Source organism: Punica granatum, chromosome 3 (genome assembly GCF_007655135.1).
Source record: "Punica granatum isolate Tunisia-2019 chromosome 3, ASM765513v2, whole genome shotgun sequence".
NCBI lineage: Eukaryota > Viridiplantae > Streptophyta > Magnoliopsida > Myrtales > Lythraceae > Punica > Punica granatum.
Window position 1 is genome coordinate 9,728,737 of NC_045129.1, and position 23,035 is coordinate 9,751,771.

At 40.5% G+C, this 23,035-nt stretch overlaps 4 protein-coding genes and 2 long non-coding RNA genes across 9 annotated transcripts; 3 read left to right on the top strand and 3 right to left on the bottom strand.

Moving 5' to 3' along the window:
* Positions 1–1,482: 1,482 nt before the first annotated feature.
* LOC116200087 (microtubule-associated protein RP/EB family member 1C) lies at positions 1,483–3,757 on the top strand. Its single transcript, XM_031530771.1, has 6 exons — positions 1,483–1,723; positions 1,816–1,971; positions 2,071–2,177; positions 2,733–2,946; positions 3,021–3,134; positions 3,218–3,757. The coding sequence occupies exons 1-6, from the start codon at positions 1,616–1,618 to the stop codon at positions 3,494–3,496; spliced, it is 978 nt and encodes a 325-aa protein (XP_031386631.1). The 5' UTR covers positions 1,483–1,615; the 3' UTR covers positions 3,497–3,757.
* Positions 3,758–3,982: 225 nt separating this feature from the next.
* LOC116200089 lies at positions 3,983–4,749 on the top strand. The gene is made up of 2 exons (XM_031530777.1): positions 3,983–4,212; positions 4,311–4,749. Exons 1-2 carry the CDS (start codon positions 4,192–4,194, stop codon positions 4,539–4,541), a joined length of 252 nt encoding a protein of 83 aa, XP_031386637.1. The 5' UTR covers positions 3,983–4,191; the 3' UTR covers positions 4,542–4,749.
* Positions 4,750–5,016: 267 nt separating this feature from the next.
* On the top strand, positions 5,017–9,463 carry LOC116200088 (ADP-ribosylation factor 1-like). Of its 4 annotated transcripts, XM_031530773.1 has the most exons (7): positions 5,017–5,259; positions 5,809–5,879; positions 6,155–6,274; positions 6,404–6,522; positions 6,659–6,740; positions 7,331–7,401; positions 7,955–9,463. In XM_031530773.1, the coding sequence occupies exons 1-6, from the start codon at positions 5,112–5,114 to the stop codon at positions 7,352–7,354; spliced, it is 564 nt and encodes a 187-aa protein (XP_031386633.1). In that variant the 5' UTR covers positions 5,017–5,111; the 3' UTR covers positions 7,355–7,401; positions 7,955–9,463. The 4 variants fall into 4 exon arrangements, with proteins under 4 accessions (XP_031386633.1, XP_031386632.1, XP_031386636.1 ...); XM_031530772.1 differs by having other exon boundaries at positions 7,331–9,463; XM_031530776.1 differs by lacking the exons at positions 7,331–7,401; positions 7,955–9,463 and adding an exon at positions 6,883–7,163 and having other exon boundaries at positions 5,018–5,259.
* Positions 9,464–10,485: 1,022 nt separating this feature from the next.
* LOC116200085 (cyclin-D3-3-like) lies at positions 10,486–12,475 on the bottom strand. The gene is made up of 4 exons (XM_031530770.1): positions 11,827–12,475; positions 11,526–11,727; positions 11,290–11,426; positions 10,486–10,934 (listed from the first exon to the last, which is right to left on the bottom strand). Exons 1-4 carry the CDS (start codon positions 12,286–12,288, stop codon positions 10,653–10,655), a joined length of 1,083 nt encoding a protein of 360 aa, XP_031386630.1. The 5' UTR covers positions 12,289–12,475; the 3' UTR covers positions 10,486–10,652.
* A 4,494-nt stretch (positions 12,476–16,969) lies between these two features.
* On the bottom strand, positions 16,970–18,908 carry LOC116199295. Its single transcript, XR_004155514.1, has 3 exons — positions 18,664–18,908; positions 17,662–17,782; positions 16,970–17,344 (listed from the first exon to the last, which is right to left on the bottom strand). It is a non-coding gene; the product is annotated as an uncharacterized LOC116199295 (long non-coding RNA).
* Positions 18,909–20,838: 1,930 nt separating this feature from the next.
* LOC116198819 lies at positions 20,839–22,286 on the bottom strand. Its single transcript, XR_004155388.1, has 2 exons — positions 21,983–22,286; positions 20,839–21,426 (listed from the first exon to the last, which is right to left on the bottom strand). It is a non-coding gene; the product is annotated as an uncharacterized LOC116198819 (long non-coding RNA).
* Positions 22,287–23,035: the final 749 nt, after the last annotated feature.

Here is a 23,035-nt window from a genome sequence, read left to right on the forward strand (position 1 = left end):
AATCTAATTGAGTGGTTTCAATTTCTCTTTCGGTCTAATTGTTTTGTGATTTTATTAAATTTGTGGCTGCTCGGTTCTGATGTGATTATTGGTCCTCCTATCAATTTTCTGGACAGCGACAATCAACCGTTAATTAAGCACTTCAACTGTTCGAGGATTTTTCCCCCCCTTCTCATAATATAGAAGGACTAATAAATGCAAATAAACATAGTCCTATATATATATATATATTTATTTATATAGACAACATGAGCATCTCAAGACCAATCATCTTAAATCAAGAGTGGGGGTTGTAATCATAAAGTTGAATTGGCAAGCATCAACTCCCATCACGAAATGTCACCTACCCCACTTTTTTTTGAGAATATATTAATATGACAAATTATTCATTTTTCATAAAGTATACATGCTGGTTACCAATATCACGAACCTCTAATAGTACGTTTAGTTTCAAAATTAAAGTAACTTTGATTTTGATTGTGAAAATGGACAAATGATTGTATAGTGTGTTGAGTTAAAGTTAAAGTTAAAATTTTTGACTTGGGAAATGTGTATTTTTATTGTGTAGTGTGTTGAGTTAAAATTAAAGTTAAAATTTTTGTGATTTTAATTGCGAAATCAAACAGAACAGTATATATACACACATACATACCAAGGGCGTCGCTTTAGTGTAAGATTTATTCACTTGCCTGCCGGCTTATATATGTCTACATGGTCGGCATCATATATCACTATATATGTATCATCATCAGAGAATTTCCGATAGGTAGTAATTTTTCTTCAACCAAATACATTTGTCGACACCCTTTCCTCCGGGTAAAGGTTGAACTCAATCTTCGAGCTAGATTAATTAGCTATAGCATGCTTCCATATTAATTATGCATGCAATGAGATAAATGAATAAGATCCATGAAGAAACAACCCATAATTCGTTGAAGGGTACAATAGAACTGCAAGGAATTATTTTTTATAAATTTTTTTCCCGGGAGAGTTGATAACATTTCCTCAGCCTAATAATCCTACTAGGGCGTTGGTTTACGCCGGCCACCAAACATTTCCATTATATTTTGATCTCTTCACTGTAAGTAAAGTCTGTCCACTGATAGTTAACCAACTGATCATGCTTTTCATTCCATATAGATGGGACTTTGGCAACCACAACCATCGAGATTGACCGTGGCACACATTTGAATAAGTTGTGATGGGACGCACAATAACCAATGGCTGTGATTATTCATGTTCACGACTCGCGAGCTCTTTTCGGGATTGGTCCTGGGAAGATCATCACCACAAAGAGGTGACAGGAACTGGGCCCACAACATGAATAGTGATATTGGGCCCACAGGGAGTTAAGTAAAGCCTGCAGCAATGACTATGGGCCCATGGGCCCAATTCCTAAGCCCAAATCCCTCAAGATCAGCGCCCGTTGGTTGCTTGGCTGTGCTATAGAGAGCTCCTCAGAGACGTTGGACCTCATTTTTTGAATTACAAAAAGTTGCCGCTCCCTTCTCTTATTTCAAACTCGCCTTGCCCCTCTCTCTCTCTAGAAACCGAAGGCAGATCTCTCTCTCTCTCTCTCTCTCTAGAACCAGAGACGAACGAGAAGAGCTTCGGGATGGCGACGAACATCGGGATGATGGACGGGGCTTACTTCGTCGGCAGATCTGAGATCCTCGCCTGGATCAACTCTACTCTGCAACTCAACCTCTCCAAGGTGGAAGAGGTTCGTATTATTTGCCCGAACGGCACAGACCTTCGCCTGATCAGTTCATCGACGGAATTCACTGAGATATTTATGTTTTTGTTGTTCTTCAGGCGTGTTCTGGTGCAGTCCAGTGCCAACTGATGGACGTGGTGCACCCTGGGATCGTGCCGATGCACAAGGTGAACTTCGACGCGAAGAGCGAGTACGAGATGATTCAGAACTACAAGGTCCTCCAGGACGTGTTCAACAAGCTCAAGATCACTAAGGTGATGGCCTATTCATTTCCTTCTGATTTGACTTGGATTTCGTGTGCGTGCTGGTTCTTAATTGATTTCGTATGCCGCCTTGGTTTGTGGTGAGAGCAGCACATCGAAGTGAACAAGCTGGTGAAGGGGAGGCCGCTGGATAATTTGGAGTTCATGCAGTGGATGAAGCGCTACTGTGATTCCATCAATGGAGGCGTCAACCACAGGTGATTCTCAGCATAACGTAATTTTTGGATGTCGAACTTTTGTCTCTGTATTTGAGGCAATAGCCTTCAATAGTTGCTCTGTGCTGTCCTTGCTAATGAGTATGATGACAATTTTAGCCTAAAATGGATTATCAAAAATCGATATGATTGTCCATCATGAAAATGCGATTCTTATCCTTGTGGCAACAAAATGGAATTCTAGTCAGAGCCTCGTCCCATCAAAATTGACCCTGAGATTAGCAGATTTATAAGTGGTTTGTTCAAGTAAAGGTCTAATTGAGTAAATAATTATTGATTCTAGGGACTCTGAGGTTGAAATGAACTGGTAAATACGACATGTAACATCTTCATGAATAGTGTGCATTTATTTATTTATTTATTTATTTTTCTCTTTGTTATCTCTTTGTTATGAAATTAGTGTTCAGAGATTTTTGTCAGAGCTTTGATGATTGTAGTACTCGTGCAATACATCCAATTTGTAATATCTTGACATATGTTACAAGTGCTGAACTGTTGTGGGCAATGCAACTGACAATTTTCTGTGCTTCCGGTCAGTTACAATCCTCTTGAAAGGAGAGAAGCTTGTAAGGGAGGTAAAGAAGCTAGCAAGAAAGCTGCTGCATCACAGTCTTCGGTGAGGAGTTCTACTGCTGCTCTCAAATCTCAGCCAGCCCACAATGCTCGTAGGAGTGATGCCCCTGTAAGCTCCACAAATCCGCCTCCGAAGGCCCCAAAACCAGCCTACACTGTGCCAGCGTATGATGAACAGGTACTTCTGATTCACTGTTGATTGGTAAAATAAAAGTTATTTTACGAATAATCCTAATGCTTATGATATTGCAGATCACAGAGTTGAAGCTGTCGGTGGATAGTCTCGAGAAGGAGAGGGACTTCTATTTTGCGAAGTTAAGAGACATTGAGATCGTGTGCCAGTGCCCACAAGTTGAAAGTCTCCCGGTATTTTTACTTAACTGAAACCCCGAGCATTTGTTATTCTTATGCAATTTTGTTCTAAAATGATAACTGGGTGTTTTTGCCAGATTGTTGGAGCAATAAAGAAGATTCTGTATGCAGCAGATGATGACGCATCCATTGTAGCGGAAGCACAGGCTATGATATCCTTTCCCCAGAAGGAAGCTGACCTGCTGAGCCCGATTGAGGAGGTTCCTGAAGAGAGACAGAGTTCCGAGACCCAGAAAAGAAAGGTGATCGTGAACCACGACGTGGAAGCTGCTTCTGCTACAACATCTTCCCCAAGGATGAGACTTTCAGATGCTTCTGATGTCCGCTGCAGTGGGTCACCCCTCATGACTTACTGATCCCTCATGTTCTCCCTTTCGTGCCCGCTGTTTCCCTACATACCCTCAGACTATATATAACCCCAGTATTTTCGAGGTCTAGCCGAGGAAGCTAGTGAAAAATATAACTGCTTGCTTAGCTCGTAGACTTACAGGCGTTTCTTGTATGACTGAATCAGGTCATGTGCTCTTCAGAGATTTCAATAACATTAATGGGGGATATTATACTATTACAATGTACTTGAGATTCGTCGGAACTGCACTTGAGATTTGTTTTCTGAATTTGTGGAGTACCGATGACATGGTTCAGTCGATTTTTAGTGCAGTAGTAGCAGCTTGTGGTTCTCAGCCTTAAGGATGAATTCCTGCATTTTCCTCTGCAGTTTCTTTGTTTCGATATAATGGTCTGTTTTAAATTGATGCTGGACTGGGAACTTTTGGGTTTCGCGATGGATCGGGATCGGGTCCGGTAAAGTTAACTGTGATGTGAGGCTCCGAAGATTTTCTGGACTCAGTTGAATCTGAAAACGCCATCGTTATCTGTTTGATCTTATCATCAGTCACTCTTCTCTCTCTTCCACAAGTGGAAGATTGACCATGTCTGCAGTTCCCCTTCTCCTGCGCCTAACTAATCGACCCAACGCCCTTTAAAAGCTCACCGGGCCACCCATGGCCTAACAAATCAGCAATTCGCTGCTTGAAGTTGAACCTTCACCATGGACCCGTCATCGAAAACGGTAAATATCAGTACACTGAACCGATATGCTTATACGACTGAATGCATCGCTCCATCTGATCTTTAATAGGTGACTATATTTTCGTAACCTTTTTTCAGGAGACCGGCACGAATAATGCAGCAGGAGGCGGCCAAGTGAACATAGTGATAGATGCAGTGGATCATCGGTCATCGGCGAGGCAAGGACAACAGCTGAGGGACGTGCAGGTGGTTCACCAGCCGCACAACACCCCCTCTACTGCTAAGACCAGCGGTGGGGTCTTGGCGGCTGCCGCTGCGTCAGCCGCGTCCTCCCTCCGGTCCGCCAAGGACGCCATATCAGGGAAATGATTGTAGTTCTGCATTCTGATTCCTGTCTTCTCTTCCCTTTTACCTTCTTCCGATTTGATTGTATTCTTCAAGTATTGTAATTTACTTAATTTGTTAGATACGGTTTAATACATGTAATGATGAGCAATGAGACGTTGGCCCCTCCACAGACGATGTATATGCTTCTGGCACCGAATTGGCTTATAAAACATCCAATGGTCAAATAGAATACCGAATAAATCGGGACTTTGGTTAAAACAAATTTCATATATCCGATTCGCAGTGCTTCATGGCAAAGACAGATTTATGCGTCTGCTTCGATCCCTTCGAGTCGCATCAATTCCTCACTCAACTGGCAAAAAGCAGAGAATCAGAACCACTTCCAATTTCCACAGAGTGGAAATAAAGCAGCATGAACTTTATTCCTCTAGGATTGTCATCACGAATCTTGTTCTCTCCCCTTTATTTTTCCTCTTTCAATGAAGATGCATACGATTGAAGTGATCTTCATCCTTCACCTCCCATCTTTCGTTGCAAGAACAGCGGGTGTCCCTTCGCTCTTTTGTATCTATAGGGAGGAGAAACGGTATAATGGGGCTGACGATATCTCGATTCATGAAGATGTTTTTCTCGAAGAAAGAAATGAGGATTCTAATGGTAGGTCTCGATGCTGCCGGGAAAACTACCATATTGTACAAGTTGAAGCTCGGTGAAATCGTCACTACCATTCCGACTATCGGTACTACCTGCTAGTACATCCTGTTTCCTGATTCCATGTTTCTCTCTGCCTGGTTTTGTTTCATACTAACATGAACAATATGCCGTAGGACAAGAATTTGCTAAAAAAATCACTAGAGATGATTTCAACCAAATTTTGCTGATTAAGTCATTTGAGAGGCTTGCGTGTATGAATATGGAGATTATTAGATGGATGATCATATACTTTCTTCCTTTGCATTCTCATGACTGATCAACTTACCCTAGGGATCAAGTTTATGAGGTTCACACCAATATCTGTTTGAACCGATCGAGTTCCTTGATTTTATCCTTTGATCCGTAGCTCAAGATCACATTCATTTATTGCCTTAAGGCTAGACATGACCCAAAGCAATCAAGTCTTACTTCGAGCCTTGATAGTTCAAAAGCCGGGAACTCACTTTCCAAAGACCACTTTAGATCAACTGTGCTTGCAAATACCCGACTTTAACACCGTGTTCAGGAATTGCTTCAAGAAACAACAGTCTCTAATCAACGGTAATGCGTGGTACTTTCCATTGCCAAAAAACAGGATTCAATGTGGAAACAGTAGAGTACAAGAATGTGAGCTTCACTGTGTGGGATGTAGGAGGACAAGACAAGGTGTGTTGTGTACTCTTCATCATCCTCTCCTCTATACGTATAAGTTTTCTGCCTTTGTCTTGATCTCCTGATTCAAATGAACGAGACTTTTGTCCTTTTTGTTCCCTTCTTGGATATTCCATTCGAACTGTTAATAAGTTTTTCGTAGATGTGCCGAATCACAATACAATGGCATGCTAGTTTACCTGAATGGCATACATGTTAGAAAAAGTCACATACTGGCTGGACGAGCCCAATGGACTGAAAGTGGGGTTCATTCATTAATTATGATGCAGATTCGACCTCTATGGAGGCACTACTTTCAGAACACGCAAGGGCTGATCTTCGTGGTGGACAGCAATGACCGAGATAGGATTGCCGAAGCCCGGGATGAGCTCCATCGCATGTTGAGTGAGGTGATGCCTCTAATATCACTTTTCATATACTCGGTGATTAATACTGCAGAGAGCTGGGCTGATAGGGAAATCGACAGTTAAACTTAATCTAGTGAATTTATCCGAATTCCTTTACCTTCTTCTATTTAGGATGAACTGCGTGATGCAACTCTGCTTGTGTTTGCCAATAAGCAAGACCTCCCCAATGCAATGACTGTTTCTGAGATCACCGACAAGCTCGGCCTCCACTCACTTCGTCAACGCCGCTGGTAAATAATCTTCCTTTAGAATTCGACCGTTTCTTGTAGCTAGATTTTTATTTTTAGTGCCAGATTTTTATTTTTAGTAAAGTAATAGACTGTTTTTATGTATTAATGTTGCAATTGGTGATGAATAAAATTGAAGGTACATACAAGCTACTTGTGCCACTTCTGGTCAAGGACTGTATGAAGGTTTGGATTGGCTATCAAGCAACATTTCTTCCAAGGCAAAGGCTTAATCTCTTCACTTTCTTTCATCATCATCTCTCTCCCTCTCTCTAAATATATATACTCTTGAAGATCACTCTCTAAATAATCCTCGGGCTTCCGCATTTACATGCAAAATTGGTTTTTCTTGATCGATGGCAGGCGTAATCTGCTCGACCTACCAAAGCCGTCCATGGGTGGGCAATCTTATGCATATATTTATTGTATAACTAAAGAAGTTGCTTAGTGAGCTATTGAGAGACTTCTTTTTTTTTTTTTTTTTTGAGTTGATAGCTATAGAGAGACTTGAGTATTCTATTTCCTCTGTTTGTGGCTTCATGCATTACAATTTCCAAATGATCACACAGATCTCCTATAATTAGACATACGTGTGTCTACATGTATATCTATTTTTATCAATTTTTATCTGCTTTACCTATCAAGTGATTATCTATCAGTAAGCAGGTAGATCGCACTTCGTCTATCCTCTCCTCCTTTGTCTCTGATTATTTTTCCTTGTAATGAACTTATAATTAACTTTTTAAGAATTGAATCAATCGAGGGTAATCAACCTCAATCATTCTAATAGTCTTTATTCGAACGGTTACAGGTAACATCAACCACCCCATTATGACTAACAGCTGGGTGATCATAAATCCCTATTTCCCCCACCTTTCCACGGTGAGAGTTGCCATTTCTTTTCTTTCCTATGGCCTAAGGAGTGTTATCTTTTTGATAAATGAAAGGGGTCGGGGGTGGGGTGAGTGGTGTAGCAATATCCCAATTGGATGTAACCATGTTAGCCAAAACTCTACTGAGAAATGTCCAATTTGAACCGTAATTACATTAGGATCCAAAAGTTTAGGCTTGTCACTGCTACTCCAATGAGATTTTATTGAAATATCACCCATCTTTGACCCCAATATGGCCTTAGGAGTTGCCTTTTTACAATAGCAAATAGTATGAAACAATTCTAGACAGTAGTTGGCTTGTCACCATTACTAGGTTTCCTGGAAAATGGGGCTTTTGCCAATAGGGACAACTTTGTTTGATTGCCAAGCCTTGGCTTTTTTGCTCTCCAATTGATTTGATGAGACAAGAGGATTGCATGTTTTGAATGTGAGTTGCTTTCACAGGCAGAGTATGTCTGCAAAATTTTCACCCATCTTATGACTTTGCTCCATAATTCACCCACAACAAAACAAACCAGTACCAAAAGGCTTTTTCTCTGTAGATCTGGAGAGCACGTGGCATCCTCAATTTATTGATTGAGACAATCCCGCTCGGGTGTCGGCTTGCATGGGCTTGTAGATACTTTTAGCGTATCTCGATTTGCTATTGATAAAATTCATCCACATGATCTATAATTTGTCAACTACATTATATCTCATGGTTAGTAACTTAAGTTTTTCTTTGGACAATTCATGTCCAAGAACTTATGAGGAATTCAAGCCCAAAAGAGGGAGGAAAAAAAAAAAAAGGTAATAAGAGGTCCCAACAGCTGCTTTAACATGTTTGTACAATTCACCCTCTTTGTTTTCTTACCTCCCATGTCGATCCATCTGAGTGGCAGTTTTCCTGTACCCTTGAAAGTGTCCAATCTCTCGGAGATATCTATATTAAAATGTTGTAGCTCATTAGGAATCGAGTTACAGGGTATCTTATGATTTTGTGGGTCTTATCAAGTGACCTACAATCATGTCAGTCTAATATCATCAGAATTTATATGTCATGGCCCTGAACTCCAATGATCCAATAACTATCTAATTGATATGTCTATCGTGTCAATATTCAAAACGCCAAATCAGTTATGTATTATCATAACTAGACGAAAGGTACGTCTACACATGCGATAAGATACTTAGTTATAGTTAGTTTAGTTCTTATTAATTTTGTTTAAAGTTTCTCTAATTTTCTCATGAGGCCAACGGTTTTTGAAAGAGCTGAATATTCATTTTGGCGCTTTCACAGCAATGAGAGATCCTTGGAGCTCATATATGAGCTCTCAAGTTTTGTAATAGAAACGAGCCTATGAAGACTTGAGCTCATATATAATCTAAAAATTTAAACTAATAGGTTGCCAGACTCAAATTTTATATAAACTTGTGGAATGTCTCCTATATTTCCGATGTGGGATAAGTTCAGATTGTCCCTACTTCCAACACCCATTAACCACACCATGATGTGAAATATTTGTCCCACATAGAAAAATTCAAAAGAAAACCACAAGTTTATAAGAGATTGGCCCAATTGTTTATAAACTTGGTCAAAAATTTACAGCTCTCATAAGTATATAGTAATTTGGTATAATAGCTGGCTGCAATCACTGCTGCATGCCTTTCCCTCACATTCTCTGCTTTTGGAATTGGGCAAAATTATTTCTTTGGGTTGTAGCGATCATTACTAATTGTTTTAGTTATTTTTGTTGTGTTAGATGAAACTAATTTATGACTGAACAATCACTCAGATACTGAATTCGTCCACTTCTCCTTTATTGTTCTTGATTGGTAGAAATCCTCAGATCATAGTTGTGGTCCTAGCTTTTCTCGCACCATTCAAATGGACAGCTTGTATCATTTTATTAGAGGATAATCTAGGATGTCTTTCACCGGACCAATTGATCTGTAATCAAAGGCAGGCATCTCGACAACACCTACCTCGTATCTTTTGCATACAGTATGTACTTCTCTCATGTTGTAACCATTTTCTAAAAGAGAATCAGAAGAGGTTCATCCGTTCAAAACATATTATATTAATGGAAAATTCTACAGGTCATTGCATAAACAGTTCATGAGGGCTGTTAGATCAATGTGGAATTCGATATCGGGGTGGAATATGCGAGCTTCTATTTCAAACGTGAAAGAAAATGCCCAAGAAAAAAAAAAAAAAAGGTGTCGTGGGCTCCGCAGCACATTGTATCAGATTCTGAGTGAAAAGCAACAGAGCACGGTATACGATTTAATCTCGTTTTCAACTTATATTTGTCAATCAACAATTCTGATGGATCCGACCATAGTCAGGATCTCATTCATGAGCTGTTCATGCAATTGACAGAGCTATCCCTTATATATTATTAGCATGCATTGTAATCACCATGTCCATTGTGAAGGGTTTGGTCAAGGCATTCACTCACTATAAAGATTCTTTTGCTATTTTCAAACAGAGGAACAGGGGGAGGCCTGGCTCAAGTTTCAAGAACTTTGAATGTGAATTTGAGTAAATTATGATTAGATTACGAAAAACTAAACCTTCTTAAACTAGGATAAAGACACCAAGATAATACCTTAATGAGCACTTTGTAGTTTAATCTTAGTTGAAGGGATCCATTGTCAGTCAGCAACAATTCTGTCTGTCTTCAACAAAGATTTCTGATGCTGTCTTTGACTTTGGTGGAACAGCTTTCACCTGCTCTGCTTTTCTCATAAACAATTCATATCCCTCTGGCTTTGAAAAAAACTTCTATATGTCTATAGGAGTGGTTTGATGGTTTTAATTAATCATCTCCCAGAAGCAAAATTTCCACAATGCAACTGCCATCACCCATCACTTGAATGGGACACCAGAATATTGGTTTGTTTAACCTGAATGGAAATGCAGAAGTCTAATCTGTGTAGAAAAGAATGCATCCCGAACAGTATGATGCGATTTCCATTCGGTCGGTATCTCCAAGTTTGATGATATTGACAGCGAAAATGATTTCAATAGTTTATCTTGGCTTTGTGGCCAAAACTAGTCTGATATTAAAGCAATGATCTCGAAAGGAAATATGGAAACGAGAGAAGCAGAATTAATGATCAGCGTCAATATAATTTTATCTCATCCATTCACTATTAACCATAGCTGGAACAAGGAAAATACACATAGGGGGATTAAGGGTCAATTCCTTCCAAATGATTTGCACAATTTTCGCGGGGAAAAGATCGGAAGAGTCTCTACTTTCTCAGGCAACATGATGAGTGGTCAACTGATGCTGGGTTTTCTCTTTTCCTCTTGAAACCATACTTGTCGTTGTCGGGTGAAGTTAGCAAGGATGATTCCACAACCCATGACTCACTTGAACTGTCGCAACTGAAGGAAGCACATTCGACACCAATTGGGCTACTTGGTACTGAAAGAATCCTGCGCTTGTGGCCGTTGAAGTGTTTGCTATTGAGGCTGCTTCCTCTCCCACTCGATATTTCCCGAATAAGCTCATAGCACTCGATTACTTTGCCCTGTGCCAATGCCAAGCAGAGGAAAGCCACAGGATATCAATTGCTGAGAAAGCAAGGCAATCCTAACCCCTTACACTAGTGGAAAACTTGGAAGCAACTTGCAAGTTCCCTTCAAATTCTTCATTTATATATTAAACTTAGGAGACATTGTCTCATTACATTCGTCACCAATAATCAGATGATCAAGGATATAAATGGGATGGCTTGAAAGGACACTCCTCTGCAATCTCTTAGGCTTCTTGTAATATTTGCTAATATCATGTAACTCCAACTCTTACTTGGCCCTCGAGGTTTGATTCCATCACTAGAATACGGCCGCAAACCGAATAAACAGTGCAAGGAAGAATTTGCAAACCTCAATTGTCTTCTCCACTACATTCATGAGCTGGTCATGGTACTCGGAAACACTAAAATCAGGATCAGCTTCCTTAACAACATACAGCATTGTAGCAGAGGCAATAACAGAAGGAAGGTAAATCCCGAGTCTCGCATCTGTTAACAATAAACCAAAGCTCAACCATTAACAAAACCGGAAGGAGGACCAGCATTGAGTGCCAACAAATCCAAAAAGAGCTGCTTTTGGCTGCAAACCTGCAATGAGAGAGAGAAGCAGACTCTCACACCTCAGAAGGAACTCCCTTTGCAGGATCGGCTTCAAGCAGAGCCTCCTGGAGATGGGATGAAAGAAGGCAAACGGGGTCACAGGGTTCATCCTCCACTCCAGAGATGACAGCACCAAGAGCTCCATTCTCTGTATGGTCTTGGCCTCAAACACATACCTCGACTCCTCCACCTGGAATTCAACAAGAACCCGAAAAATCACATCCTCAGAACCAAAACCAAATTTCACTGAGGCGTTTCATCGAACACTCCTGTGAAGACATCGGCATACCTGGAGGTCTAACAGGAGAGGGACCCGTGTCTCCTGGATTTTTGCGGCCAGGGAGAGGCAAGCGACAGCCGTGAGCTGGGTCGCCCACGGCTTGTTATTCTGCAACCTAACGCTCAGCAGGAACCGGTCAAAGTAGTTCACAGCCAGAGCAGCGGTAAAGGCGGAGAAGCCATAGCGGGCATTCACACTCAAGACCCAACCCACAGCTTCCCTTCTCGCATCAGCCAAGGACCCATCAGAGACTAGATTGTCATAACACAGGTGGGTCCCGTTTTCCTTCGAAATCAGGGTCGCTAATTCACAGCTATCAATGAAGGGGTCGTGTTCTTGCAGAGGGGAAGAAGAAGGTAAAGGTGAGTCCTTTATGGCAGGGGAGTCATTGTTATTAAGGGAGAAATCTTCATCAAAGGTCTGTTCTTCACAGTACAGAGCACAATGTTCTTCGTCTTCCAGCAGAGACATCCTCTCCGTCCAGTGAGAAGAAGGATCTTCTCATTGTAGCATGGGAAGTGTAAGGACTAAGGACAGAGGTTCTTAGCTTAGCTAGCTCGCACTCGGATCCATGTCTGTGCGTTATGCTCTCCCGCAAGAGAGAGAGAGAGAGAGAGAGAGGCTTACATTGATTTATCTCTCTCTCCAAGAAGACCTTCACGCCTGATCTTTTTAACCTCCCAAAGCAATTAGAAAAAGGGTTACGCTACTATTACTCTCTATTATAGTGAGACACGTTAGTACTTTCAGTTCAAGCGTTTAATATTTTTAATAATTATAATTAGTATAAGTATTTTTTCTTATACTTTCAATGCTTTTTTTAATACTTCAATTCAAGTGTTTGGTATTACGATTGACATATTTACTATTTTGTATAATCTATCACAAATGACAAAAGTACTAAATACTTTAATTAAAATATTAAACATTTGAACGAAAGTACTTACCGTGTCACGGTGATATGAAATTATATTAGAATTTCCCTTAAAAAATATAAATGGTTTACATTTTCTTTTTCTTTTTACCTTTTCTAATTGTATAATAATAATAATTTTGAATAATCACGTAATTCGAGTGAGTCTCGAAAATAAAATGTTAACCAATCAAACTTTCAAAAATTATGTTTGATAGGATACTAGGCAGATGGCTTGAAATGATATCGTGACAATTACATTGAAGTTCGAGAATAAACGAGTGAGACTCGTTACCGTCTGAGAAAAAATTAATCATTGAATATATTTCGGAGATTTTTACCCTTGTTATATTAGAATATATTTAGGGGATTCTTACCATTGTTAAGAGATACACATACCATGTAATCTCGAGATTATAAATATACCATGAGCAACCCTATACAGGTAGGGTATTAACCATTCACATGGTATCAAAGCTCTAATACAATTCAAATTAGCTTGCCCAAAATCTTCTCTCAGTCGTCTCATCTCTCATGGCATTAGAAAAAGAAAACGTTAACACCAACTCTCCTCTTTCCTCTCCACCTAATCCCTCTCCCTCTATCCGGAGTCCAACTCAATCTTAGCTGTCAATTCGACAATGGCGCTTCAGGCACACTCTCAACATGGTCGAGAGGGTGTTGCTAAGAGGGTGGCAATGGTTGTAGAGGTCATGGCGGTCGCGACAACAACCAGTGGGGCAACAACAACAACAATTGGGGCATTAATAACTGGACAAATCAAACATCCAGTGGTCACGGTGCGGGTGGACGAGATGCTTATGGTCGAGGAGGCTTCGTTCAGTCTCCTATGGGCAGAGTAGCACCTTTCCAACCTTCGGGTTTGGTCAAATCATTTAATAATCCTCCATTTGCTACTGATGGAATTTTGAGACCTGGCCCTGCTATTGTGATTTGCCAAGTCTGTAACAGTCCAGGCCATATTGCCATCCAGTGCTATGAGTTGTACAATCACAATCCTTCTCCGAGTTATCAAAAGTCCTTAGCTGTACTCAATCTGCATGATCCATCAACTCATGATGCTTATCTTGACTCCAGTGCTTTGTCCCACATGGTCAACACCGAAGATATTCTTTCTTACTCGACTCCATATAACGGTTCCGATGGTGTTATTATCGGTGATGGATCATTACTGCCCATTAAAAGCATTGGTTCTGTGATAATTCCTGCCTCAAACACTACTCTACAGCTTAAAGATGCCCTTTATGTCCTCGATCTTCATTATAATCTTGTGTCCATTCAAAGTTTATGCAAAGACAACAATTGTTATGTCATTTTTACTCACTATGGTTTCCTTGTTAAGGACGATGACTCAGGGAGGACATTGCTCTGTAGCCATACTGATGGATCCCTATATCCAATCAATCTGCATCATCCCACTGCTCTTGTTGCCACCACCCACTCTTCTGCAATTTGGCACCGCCGTCTCGGCCACCCAAATAAAGCCCTTATGGAATTATTAGATATTGTATTTTGATTTCTAAATTTTCCTCATTTAAGGATTTTTGCATGTCCTGTAACTTGGGAAAGTCTGCTCGTTTACCAATTTCGAGCGTCGAACATTTATCTTCCTTTCCTTTGGAAATAATACATGCCGAGGAAATATGGAATTTAAATATTATGTCATTTTCGTCGATGATTTTTCTGAATATACATGGATTTTCCCATTAAAATGTAAATATGATGAGTTCCACAATTTCTGCACATTTAAAATGCAAGTTGAGAATTTCCTTAATCGAAAAATCAAGATTTTTCAGATGTTGTAATTTATTTCGTGAAGGGGTTTTTACCTAAAATAGCTAATGGTTTACCCGTTTTGTCAAATCTATCATATATTTTTTTTGTCAAATTTATCCCATGATTTACTTTTTGCATCAAATATATCACGGCGTTATTTTTTCCGTCAACATTTAACGGCCGTGTTGACATGGCACGTGGAGAGATAGTGGGCCACACTTATCACGTGGGCGCCACGTCAGTACGGCTGTTAGATGTCGACGGAAAAAATAATGCCGGGATAGGTTTGATGTAAAAAGTAAACCATGGGATAGATTTGACAAAACGGGTAAACCATAGGCCATTTTAGGTAAATTTCCATTTCGTGAATCAGAGATTTCTCTTTGGATGTCGTCTCCATACACACCACAACAAAATGGTTTTGTGAAACATAAACATAGACATATTGTTGATATGGTTCGCACTTTGTTAATTCAAAGTCAATCACCTCCAAAATTTTTGGTAGATGCGGCTTTAACTGCGGTTTACACGATCAACTGTTTGCCCTCTCCTTGTCTTAAAAATCGGTCTCTTTTTGAAAAATTGTTTAACAAAATTCCCGATTACGGTTTCCTAAGGTGTTCGGGTGTGCGTGTTTTCCAAACTTAACTCCCTATGTTTCTCATAAATTGGAACTACGCTCCAAAGAATGTGTCTTCTTAGGGCTATCGATGTTTTGATCCCATCAAAACAAAGTTTATACCTCCAACCTTGTTAAGTTCAACGAAGCTTGTTTCCCATTTCAGAAACTCATTTTAGCCATTCCTTCCTCTGTTCAACCCAACACTCAGTCCAAGGTCCGTGTCATGCCTATAATTCATTTCGGCCTAGTTCATAGGCGATCCGTGCGCTCTTCAAATCGGCTCAATCATCAATTGCCCAGCCCAACTCAAACTTTTGTACATAATCAGCTTGGGCCCTCATCAGGCCAGCTTGCAGAACTCTCCTTTGCTCCATCTACTAGTACAGAGGCCTAAAATGAATCGGCCCAATCTTCCTTTGCACAGCTCGCCTCTGTTCAATATGTCCGACTCGATAAATCTGATCGACCAAATCTCCATCACTCTCTATGTAGACCTCATTATCCCGAGATTCAACTATTTGGGTCTCTCTACACTTATTAATCAGTATCATATGACTACTCCTACTAAATCAGGCATTCACAGGCCTAATCCCAAATTTTCTTTATTTGCTTCCTTATGTAATTCTGTCACCAAACCCATATGCTATTCGCAGGCAATTAAGGATCCTAATTGGCGTCAAGCCATGGCCGATTGATTCGATGCACTTATTCAGAATGGTACTTGGAGTTTAGTTCCTTCGAATTCTCAGGTAAATGTGATTGGAAGCACTTGGAAGTACATGATTATGTATCGTGTTGATGGGTCCATAGAGCGATATAAGTCTCATCTTGTTGCTCAGGGGTTTCGGCAAATATCCGGAATAGACTTTCATGAGACCTTTATGATAGTAAAGACATCTACTGTCCGTCTAGTTCTTTTACTTGCTCATTCTTATTCTTGGTCTATACGTCAATTGGATGTCAAAAATGCCTCCAGGATTGTCCATCCACTGTTTCCAAATCACATATGTTGTCTCCATAAATCCTACGTGGTATTAAGCAAGCTCAACAAGCTTGGTTCACCAAGTTTAGTACTTTTCTCTCAACATTACGATTCACTTCTAGTCTAGTTGATTTGTCTTTATTCATTTATCGTAATGGTCCTCATACAATCTTACTTCTTCTTTATGGAGATGGTATAATTGTTATGGGCAGTTCTCCCACTCTTCTTGAACGTTTAATTAAGATTTTATCGGATGAATTTGTGATGAAGGACTTTCGTCCTTTGCACTTTTTCGTTGGCATTCATGCCACTTGTTCCTCTAACATTAGGGCTGGCAATTCGTGTCGTGTCGTGTCGTGTTTATACGTGTTGTGTCTAAACGGGTTCGTGTCATCAAAGTCATAACCCATACACGACACGATTATTAAACGGGTCAGATTTTGCAAACCCGTACACGACACGTTTATATCCGTGTCAACCCGTACACGACACGATTAAACCTGTTTATCGTAACGTGTCATAATAGGTATACATATACACGACACGATTATAACCGATACCGGATAACACGACCCGTTTATTCGTTCAACCTGTTTACCCGTACACGCCAGCCCTACCCGTGTATCCGTTGAACCCGTGTACTCGTACACGTTAACACGACCCGTTTATCCGTCAACCCGTTTACTCGTACACGTTAACACGACCCGTTTATCCGTTCAATCCGTTTATCCGTTCAACCCGTTTACACGACCTGTTAACATGACACGGGACACGTTTATCTGAGAAGGAAAAACAGAGGCGACCTCATTGGTCATTGTCGAAAGTGAAAGCCCAAAAATGAAAAACACATCTTTAACATTCATGTTCAATGCTAAAACAGTCAATAACATTCCAGTTCAATGCCCAAAAACACATTTACAGCATTCCTGTTCAAATGTTCAATGCCATAACAATCAATAACATTCCAGTTTGTTCAATGCCTAAAAACACGCCTAGAATATAAGATAACATTCAACAACGAGCCAATCCAAGTAGCGGCTAGCAAACCGACCTATGACCCATCCATCCCCGGAAAATGTAGACGGTCCAGCCACGGCCCCGGACGGAGGAAGTTCCCTCAAATAAAAATCACTTTGTGGAGAGTCAATCAAAGTCCCCACCAACCAGAAAATGCCATTGAAGTTTTGTTACTTCACTTGGAGATTATGGCCCGCTGGGATATCCATGTCGAATTAATCGATCAATTAAAATAATAATAATAATAATAATAATAATAATAATCAAAGATTCCGATCTCCTGTTGGAATATAAGTATGCATTCTTTGCTCTCTCCTATCATTGACTGAGGGAAAGTTTAATTGACAAAGGAAATGGCTGTGGAAGAAGAAGCACCCTCAGGACTAAGAGCTGTACGCATAGAACCAGCGGCAACGGCTCGCAGCAAGATATCATTTTGTCACTCGTAATAGTCCCATTTCAAAGAGAAACACTTGAAGTGAAATCTATAAAAGGGAGCAAGTTCAGGAATACCTTCCCAGCTAATCTCTCCCTCGATTAACCACAGTATTGGACCCTTGAGTTGATGGCTCGTCGCTAATATTTAGGTTCATTACATCCTCGGTGAGTTGATTCACGGAAATTCCACTGCCATCTATATTCAAAAAAGAGAGAGCTCAACAAAAGAACCATAGAAATCAGCTCTGAAAAGTAATCTTATCGGCTAATCCATAAAGCCAATCTCGGCAGCACATGAGTGCTTCAAAATAACAGAGAAAGAAAGTGAAGAGAGGCCAAACACTTGGCGAAACATGGTGTAGGTTCTTCATAGACAAACAGTATCACAAAAGTGGAACAGAAGAGCAGTTGGAATTACTCAGCAAACAAAAACTTTTCCTTCTGTAAAACAAAAAGCTTTCCTTCTGTAATTACTCCCCAAATTCCTCAGCAAACAAGCAGAGCAGCTGGAATTACTCTCGATGATGGAAGCCCAAGCACAGCAACCTCAAAGCATGAAGAGGTCGAGACTTGTTTTTCGAACTATCAGAATAGGATTAAAAAAACCGAGTGAGATGCATTATTAATCTTCATTTTTTTCCTGAATTACAACGAATTAATCATTCCATTGCTTATTGAATCAATTCTATAAATGCATTACGTTTTCATTGAATTCCTTTTTTCCATTACATATCATTCCATTACGTTTTCATCTGGAAAAAAATTGTCTTTCCAGCAACTTCCACTTAAAGATAACAGAAAGAGAAAGGGGGTGATAGGAACAGCCCAAAACAGAGTACACACATAGAGATCGATCCCTGCCTCGAGAGAGATAGAGATCAATCGGGTCGGCAACAGATCGATGAAACGAGCATAAACAGTTGCAAAACAGAGCAGACAGATCAATCAAACGACAGAAACGGTTGCAAAATAGAGCAGACAGATCGATTAAACGGGCAAAAATGATTGCAAAACAGAGCAAATGAGTCCATTTCAGAGCAGATCGGCAAGGAAGCGTAAAATGGGTAGGATTCTTACCAGAAACAAAAGAGAAAGGCGGAGAGGGAGATTCAAAAGAGGTCCGTTTCTTTGATAGCTTGAGCTTGAGCAGATCGTCGTTGAAGCCTCGACGGGATTCCGAGAAATCTGAGAGAATAATGGAGTTAGGGTTTACAATGGAGGCCGATGGGAGGAACCGAGGAAGAGGAGGACTGCAGTCTTCTGGACACTGGAGGAAGGATAGTTTCGAAATTAGGGTTAGACTTTCGAAATTAGGGTTAGACTTAGACTCAAAGGATAGTTTAGTAAATTCAGTTAGATAAATGGGTAAACGGGTTACACGATTACAAAACACGATTGAACACGTCTAAATAAACAGGTTTAATCGTGTATAATCGGGTTGAACGGGTTGAACCCGATTATCAAAAAATCCCAACCCATACCAGTTTAACTCTGTGTCGTTTCGTGTCGTGTTATCGTGTCGTATCAAAAATTGCCACCCCTATCTAACATAATATTCCTTTCTCAGCATAAGTATATTTCTAACATCCTTTCTCGTTTTGGACTTGATAAATCAGTAGCGGTCAAGACAACTTCACCGTCCCGAACTCATCTGCCATTAACAAATGGTGATTTATTGGATGATCCAATTGAATATCGAAGTATGGTTGGTGCTTTACAATACATTACTATTACGAGACTTGAAATTTGTTATGTAGTGAATTTGTCAGCCAGTTCATGCACGCTCCTTGCACGACTCACCTTCAGGCGGCTAAGAGGATTCTTCGGTATCTTCGTGGTGCGTCTACTCATGGGCTTCATCTTTGTCGGTCATCTAACGTTCAAATCACCGCCTACACTGATGTTGATTAGGCCAGGTGTCCAGATACTCGGTGGTCAACAACTGGTTATGTTGTGTTTGTCGGACCCAACTTGGTCTCTTGGTGATCTAAGAAGCAATCGACTATTTCTAAAAGTTCGATTGAGGCCGAATATCGAGTTTTAGCTTATGTAGTCACAGAGACTTTGTGGATTCGACAATTGCTGCTTGACATTGGCCTGCATGCTCCTAGCCCGAAAATAGCGTGCTGTGACAATATCAATGCCACATATCTAGCTACAAATCCTATTCAGCACCAAAAGTCACATTGTAGTGGATTACCATTTCGTTCTGGAACAGTTCAATGAGGGGATCTCCTTTCTCTATGTACCTACATCAGCTCAATTGATGGACATACTCACCAAGAATCTCTTGGTTTCCTTATTTCAAATACACTGTCGCAATCTATCAATGTTTTGGGCACAACAAATTGAGGGGGTGTATTTGAATATATTTCGGAGATTCTTGCCCTTGTTATATGAGAATATATTTAGGGGATTCTTACCCTTGTTAAGAGATACACATACCATGTACATGAATTTGCCATGTAATCTCGAGATTATAAATATACCATGAGCCAACCCTATTCGGGTAGGGCATTGACCATTCACATATATGCTTGGTAATGCCTCATTTGGATTGGAATTGATCAAACTTGCAACATGGTTGTATAAATTAGTTACGAAATTGACGGTTACGTCAAATGGGTACAAGGTCTTAAGTAAAGCTAAAAAAAATGGCTTTCCAACCACATCGGTGATATTGTGCAAATTATAATGCGGGCAAGCGAATTTTATCCGGACAATGTAGAAGTTTGGAACTCACTAAAAATATCTTGTGACCGACATGTAAAAGGCCGAAGATAACTCATATTTCACTGGAAAAAACTATTTAGTTATGGTCTAAAAAGTCAAATAACCAGTGAGCAACTAACTAGACATACTTCAACTGATGGGAAAATAACATTAATGGTCGTAAAAATTTGTCCTTTTTTAACAATGAGTCCTAAAAGTATCACTTTGGGAAATCAAGTCATAAAACGTTTGGAAAAGTGTCAGCAGTGGTACTTTCCGTCCCTTTCTGTCACCGACCCGCCAGTGTGGAGTTAACGCCCTCAGTTTGGTCCACATGGCCGTAAATGCTGACGTGGTAGTCTTGACCCGTCTGGAAACCCGAAACTCGTGATTCTATCCTGCTCTGAAGGAACCCGATCTCATTGAAGACCGACCCGACATGAAGCCCTAATTCCCGAAAGCTTTGAAAGGAATGGACCCGAAAGCTCACGTCGGGAATGGACACGAAAGCTTACAATTCCTTTTCCGACATGAATTTCATTTTTTATGGAAGTCGACTTCAGATATAGTTATATAACTAATCGACAAATTCAATACAACAATGTCAATAATCTCTCCATCACTAGTAAGATTTTCCCTACTCCGATTCGATTCAGCGGCCTAAAGTACATAACGAAGGATTCTGGAATCTGAAGAGGCCTAAAACCGGGTTGACTCGGGGCCCCAGCAGCTGAGCTCCATCACCTTAAGGTGAGATTCCTTCGGCCGTCTCATCCTCCAATGCGCCCTCACTGCGTCAGACACAGCCCCAGAGGACGCAGAGAGCTTGGTAGCGGCGTGGGAATAGGAACCGGAGATTTTGGACTTGGTGAGTTGGTGAAGGGATCGAAGGGTGTAGTTCTAGTGACAAAAGCCCTAGTCCTTGAAGGCCTCCACGGCAGCTATGCTCGCCGCCACAATCCACGCCCTCGCAGCCACAGTCGAAGCTGATGATCTGCTCATGTCTTTCTTCTACTTCTGACGATGTTGGAACTGATTACCGATTTTCAAGACTCGGCTTTGGTGATGAAGAAGCACTCTTATTTGTTTTCGCTGCTTTTGTTGCTCGAAGATGATCCTGCGATTGCCCTATGGAAGAAAGGATCAATAAACCAATGGAAGTTCTTTCCTTCTCATAGATTTTATTGCAGAGCACTCACAAAATCAATTTTGTAAAAACTGAAGATGAACTTTAGTTCACCGAAATAAAATCAGAAGTTCACCCAAAAAAATAAAAGAAAAAACAGAGGGATCTATTTATAGAGCAGACGGATGAGATCATCATTTCCTCGAATTCGAACTGGAGAATTTACCAACAACAAAATCGGATTCCTGCTCTTTCCCTAATTCATACCGAGAATCCTAATTCCCAAATTCCCTGAAATCAAACAAAGCAATTGAAACCCTAAATTCCTCGAAATCGAACAACATCCTCCCAATTTTCCTCAATTTGTCAATCCCTCGTTAACACACTCATCCCTCACTTCTCTGTACTTCTTCTTCGTCTCAAATACCCAACGACACAATTTAATTCCCCCACCCAAAAAAAAAAAGAAAAAGAAAACATAGAACAAGAAGAAGAAGTGAAGAACATAGAAAACTCTGAACAAGAAGAAGAAGTAAAGGCTGTCCCTTTTGAACTTACTCTCAGCGGCCCCACCACTGCCATTGCCATTGGAGGAGCTGCTCAGTCTAATCAGGGAGATTTTCTTATTTTCCTTTCCCACAGCTGCTACTTCGTCGTCTGCTCCTGCTCTGAAGCCTGGCCCCGGGCAAAGGCAACCGAGATATTATCGATAAGAGATATTATCGCAAAGCCCGTGATCAGTGATTTGTAGGGGCGACATTGGATTGCATGGAGGAGAGGAGCAGCGCTAGGGTTTCGGGCATGGGGAGGGAGTCAGGTGAAGAAGGAGACATTCGGACCCGAATCGACCCGATTCTGGGAGGGAGCTTTCGGGTTTCACGAGCCGGGTTGAAAGTCTTGAATCCACTTTTGACCAATCATGACGTGCCACGTCAACATTTAACGGCCACGTGGACCAAATTAACGGTGTTAACTCCATGTTGGTGGGTCGGTGACGGCAAGGGATGGATAGGACCACCGCTGACACTTTTCCAAACGTTTTAAGACTTGATTTCCTGAAGTGAAATTTTTAGGACTCAATGTAAAAAAAGGCAAACTATTAGGACTACTATTGTCATTTTCCCTTCAACCAACTAATCGCATTCAGAATCACGATTTTCCTGTGCATTAGGTGATTTTTCATGTGTCTATTACTGGAATCTAATCCAAATGTATACAAGACAACGACGTACGGAATTGATAAGATCCACATTTACGCGTGGTCACTTTTTTCTGTATCTAACTTAGTAATGGGCGGGAGAGGAATCACCATATATGATATGTACCACTTTAAATTTGTTCTCTGCAGATATATATATATATATATGTGTGTGTATACATATATATACATACACAACATATATCTTAGGATTTCTCTCAATTCAATAAAGCTTCTGTTTTTTTCACCTAAAACAGAAGTACTTCATGGAGATTGTTGAAACTGGAAGCGCATGATGTTATGCTTTTCTCTTTTTCAGGCTGCAATGGGAAACTTCCGTATAAAACCTTTTTTTTTTTCTCCCTCTTACTGACCCAGGATATTCAAGTTTCACCCGATTTATCCATGAGTTC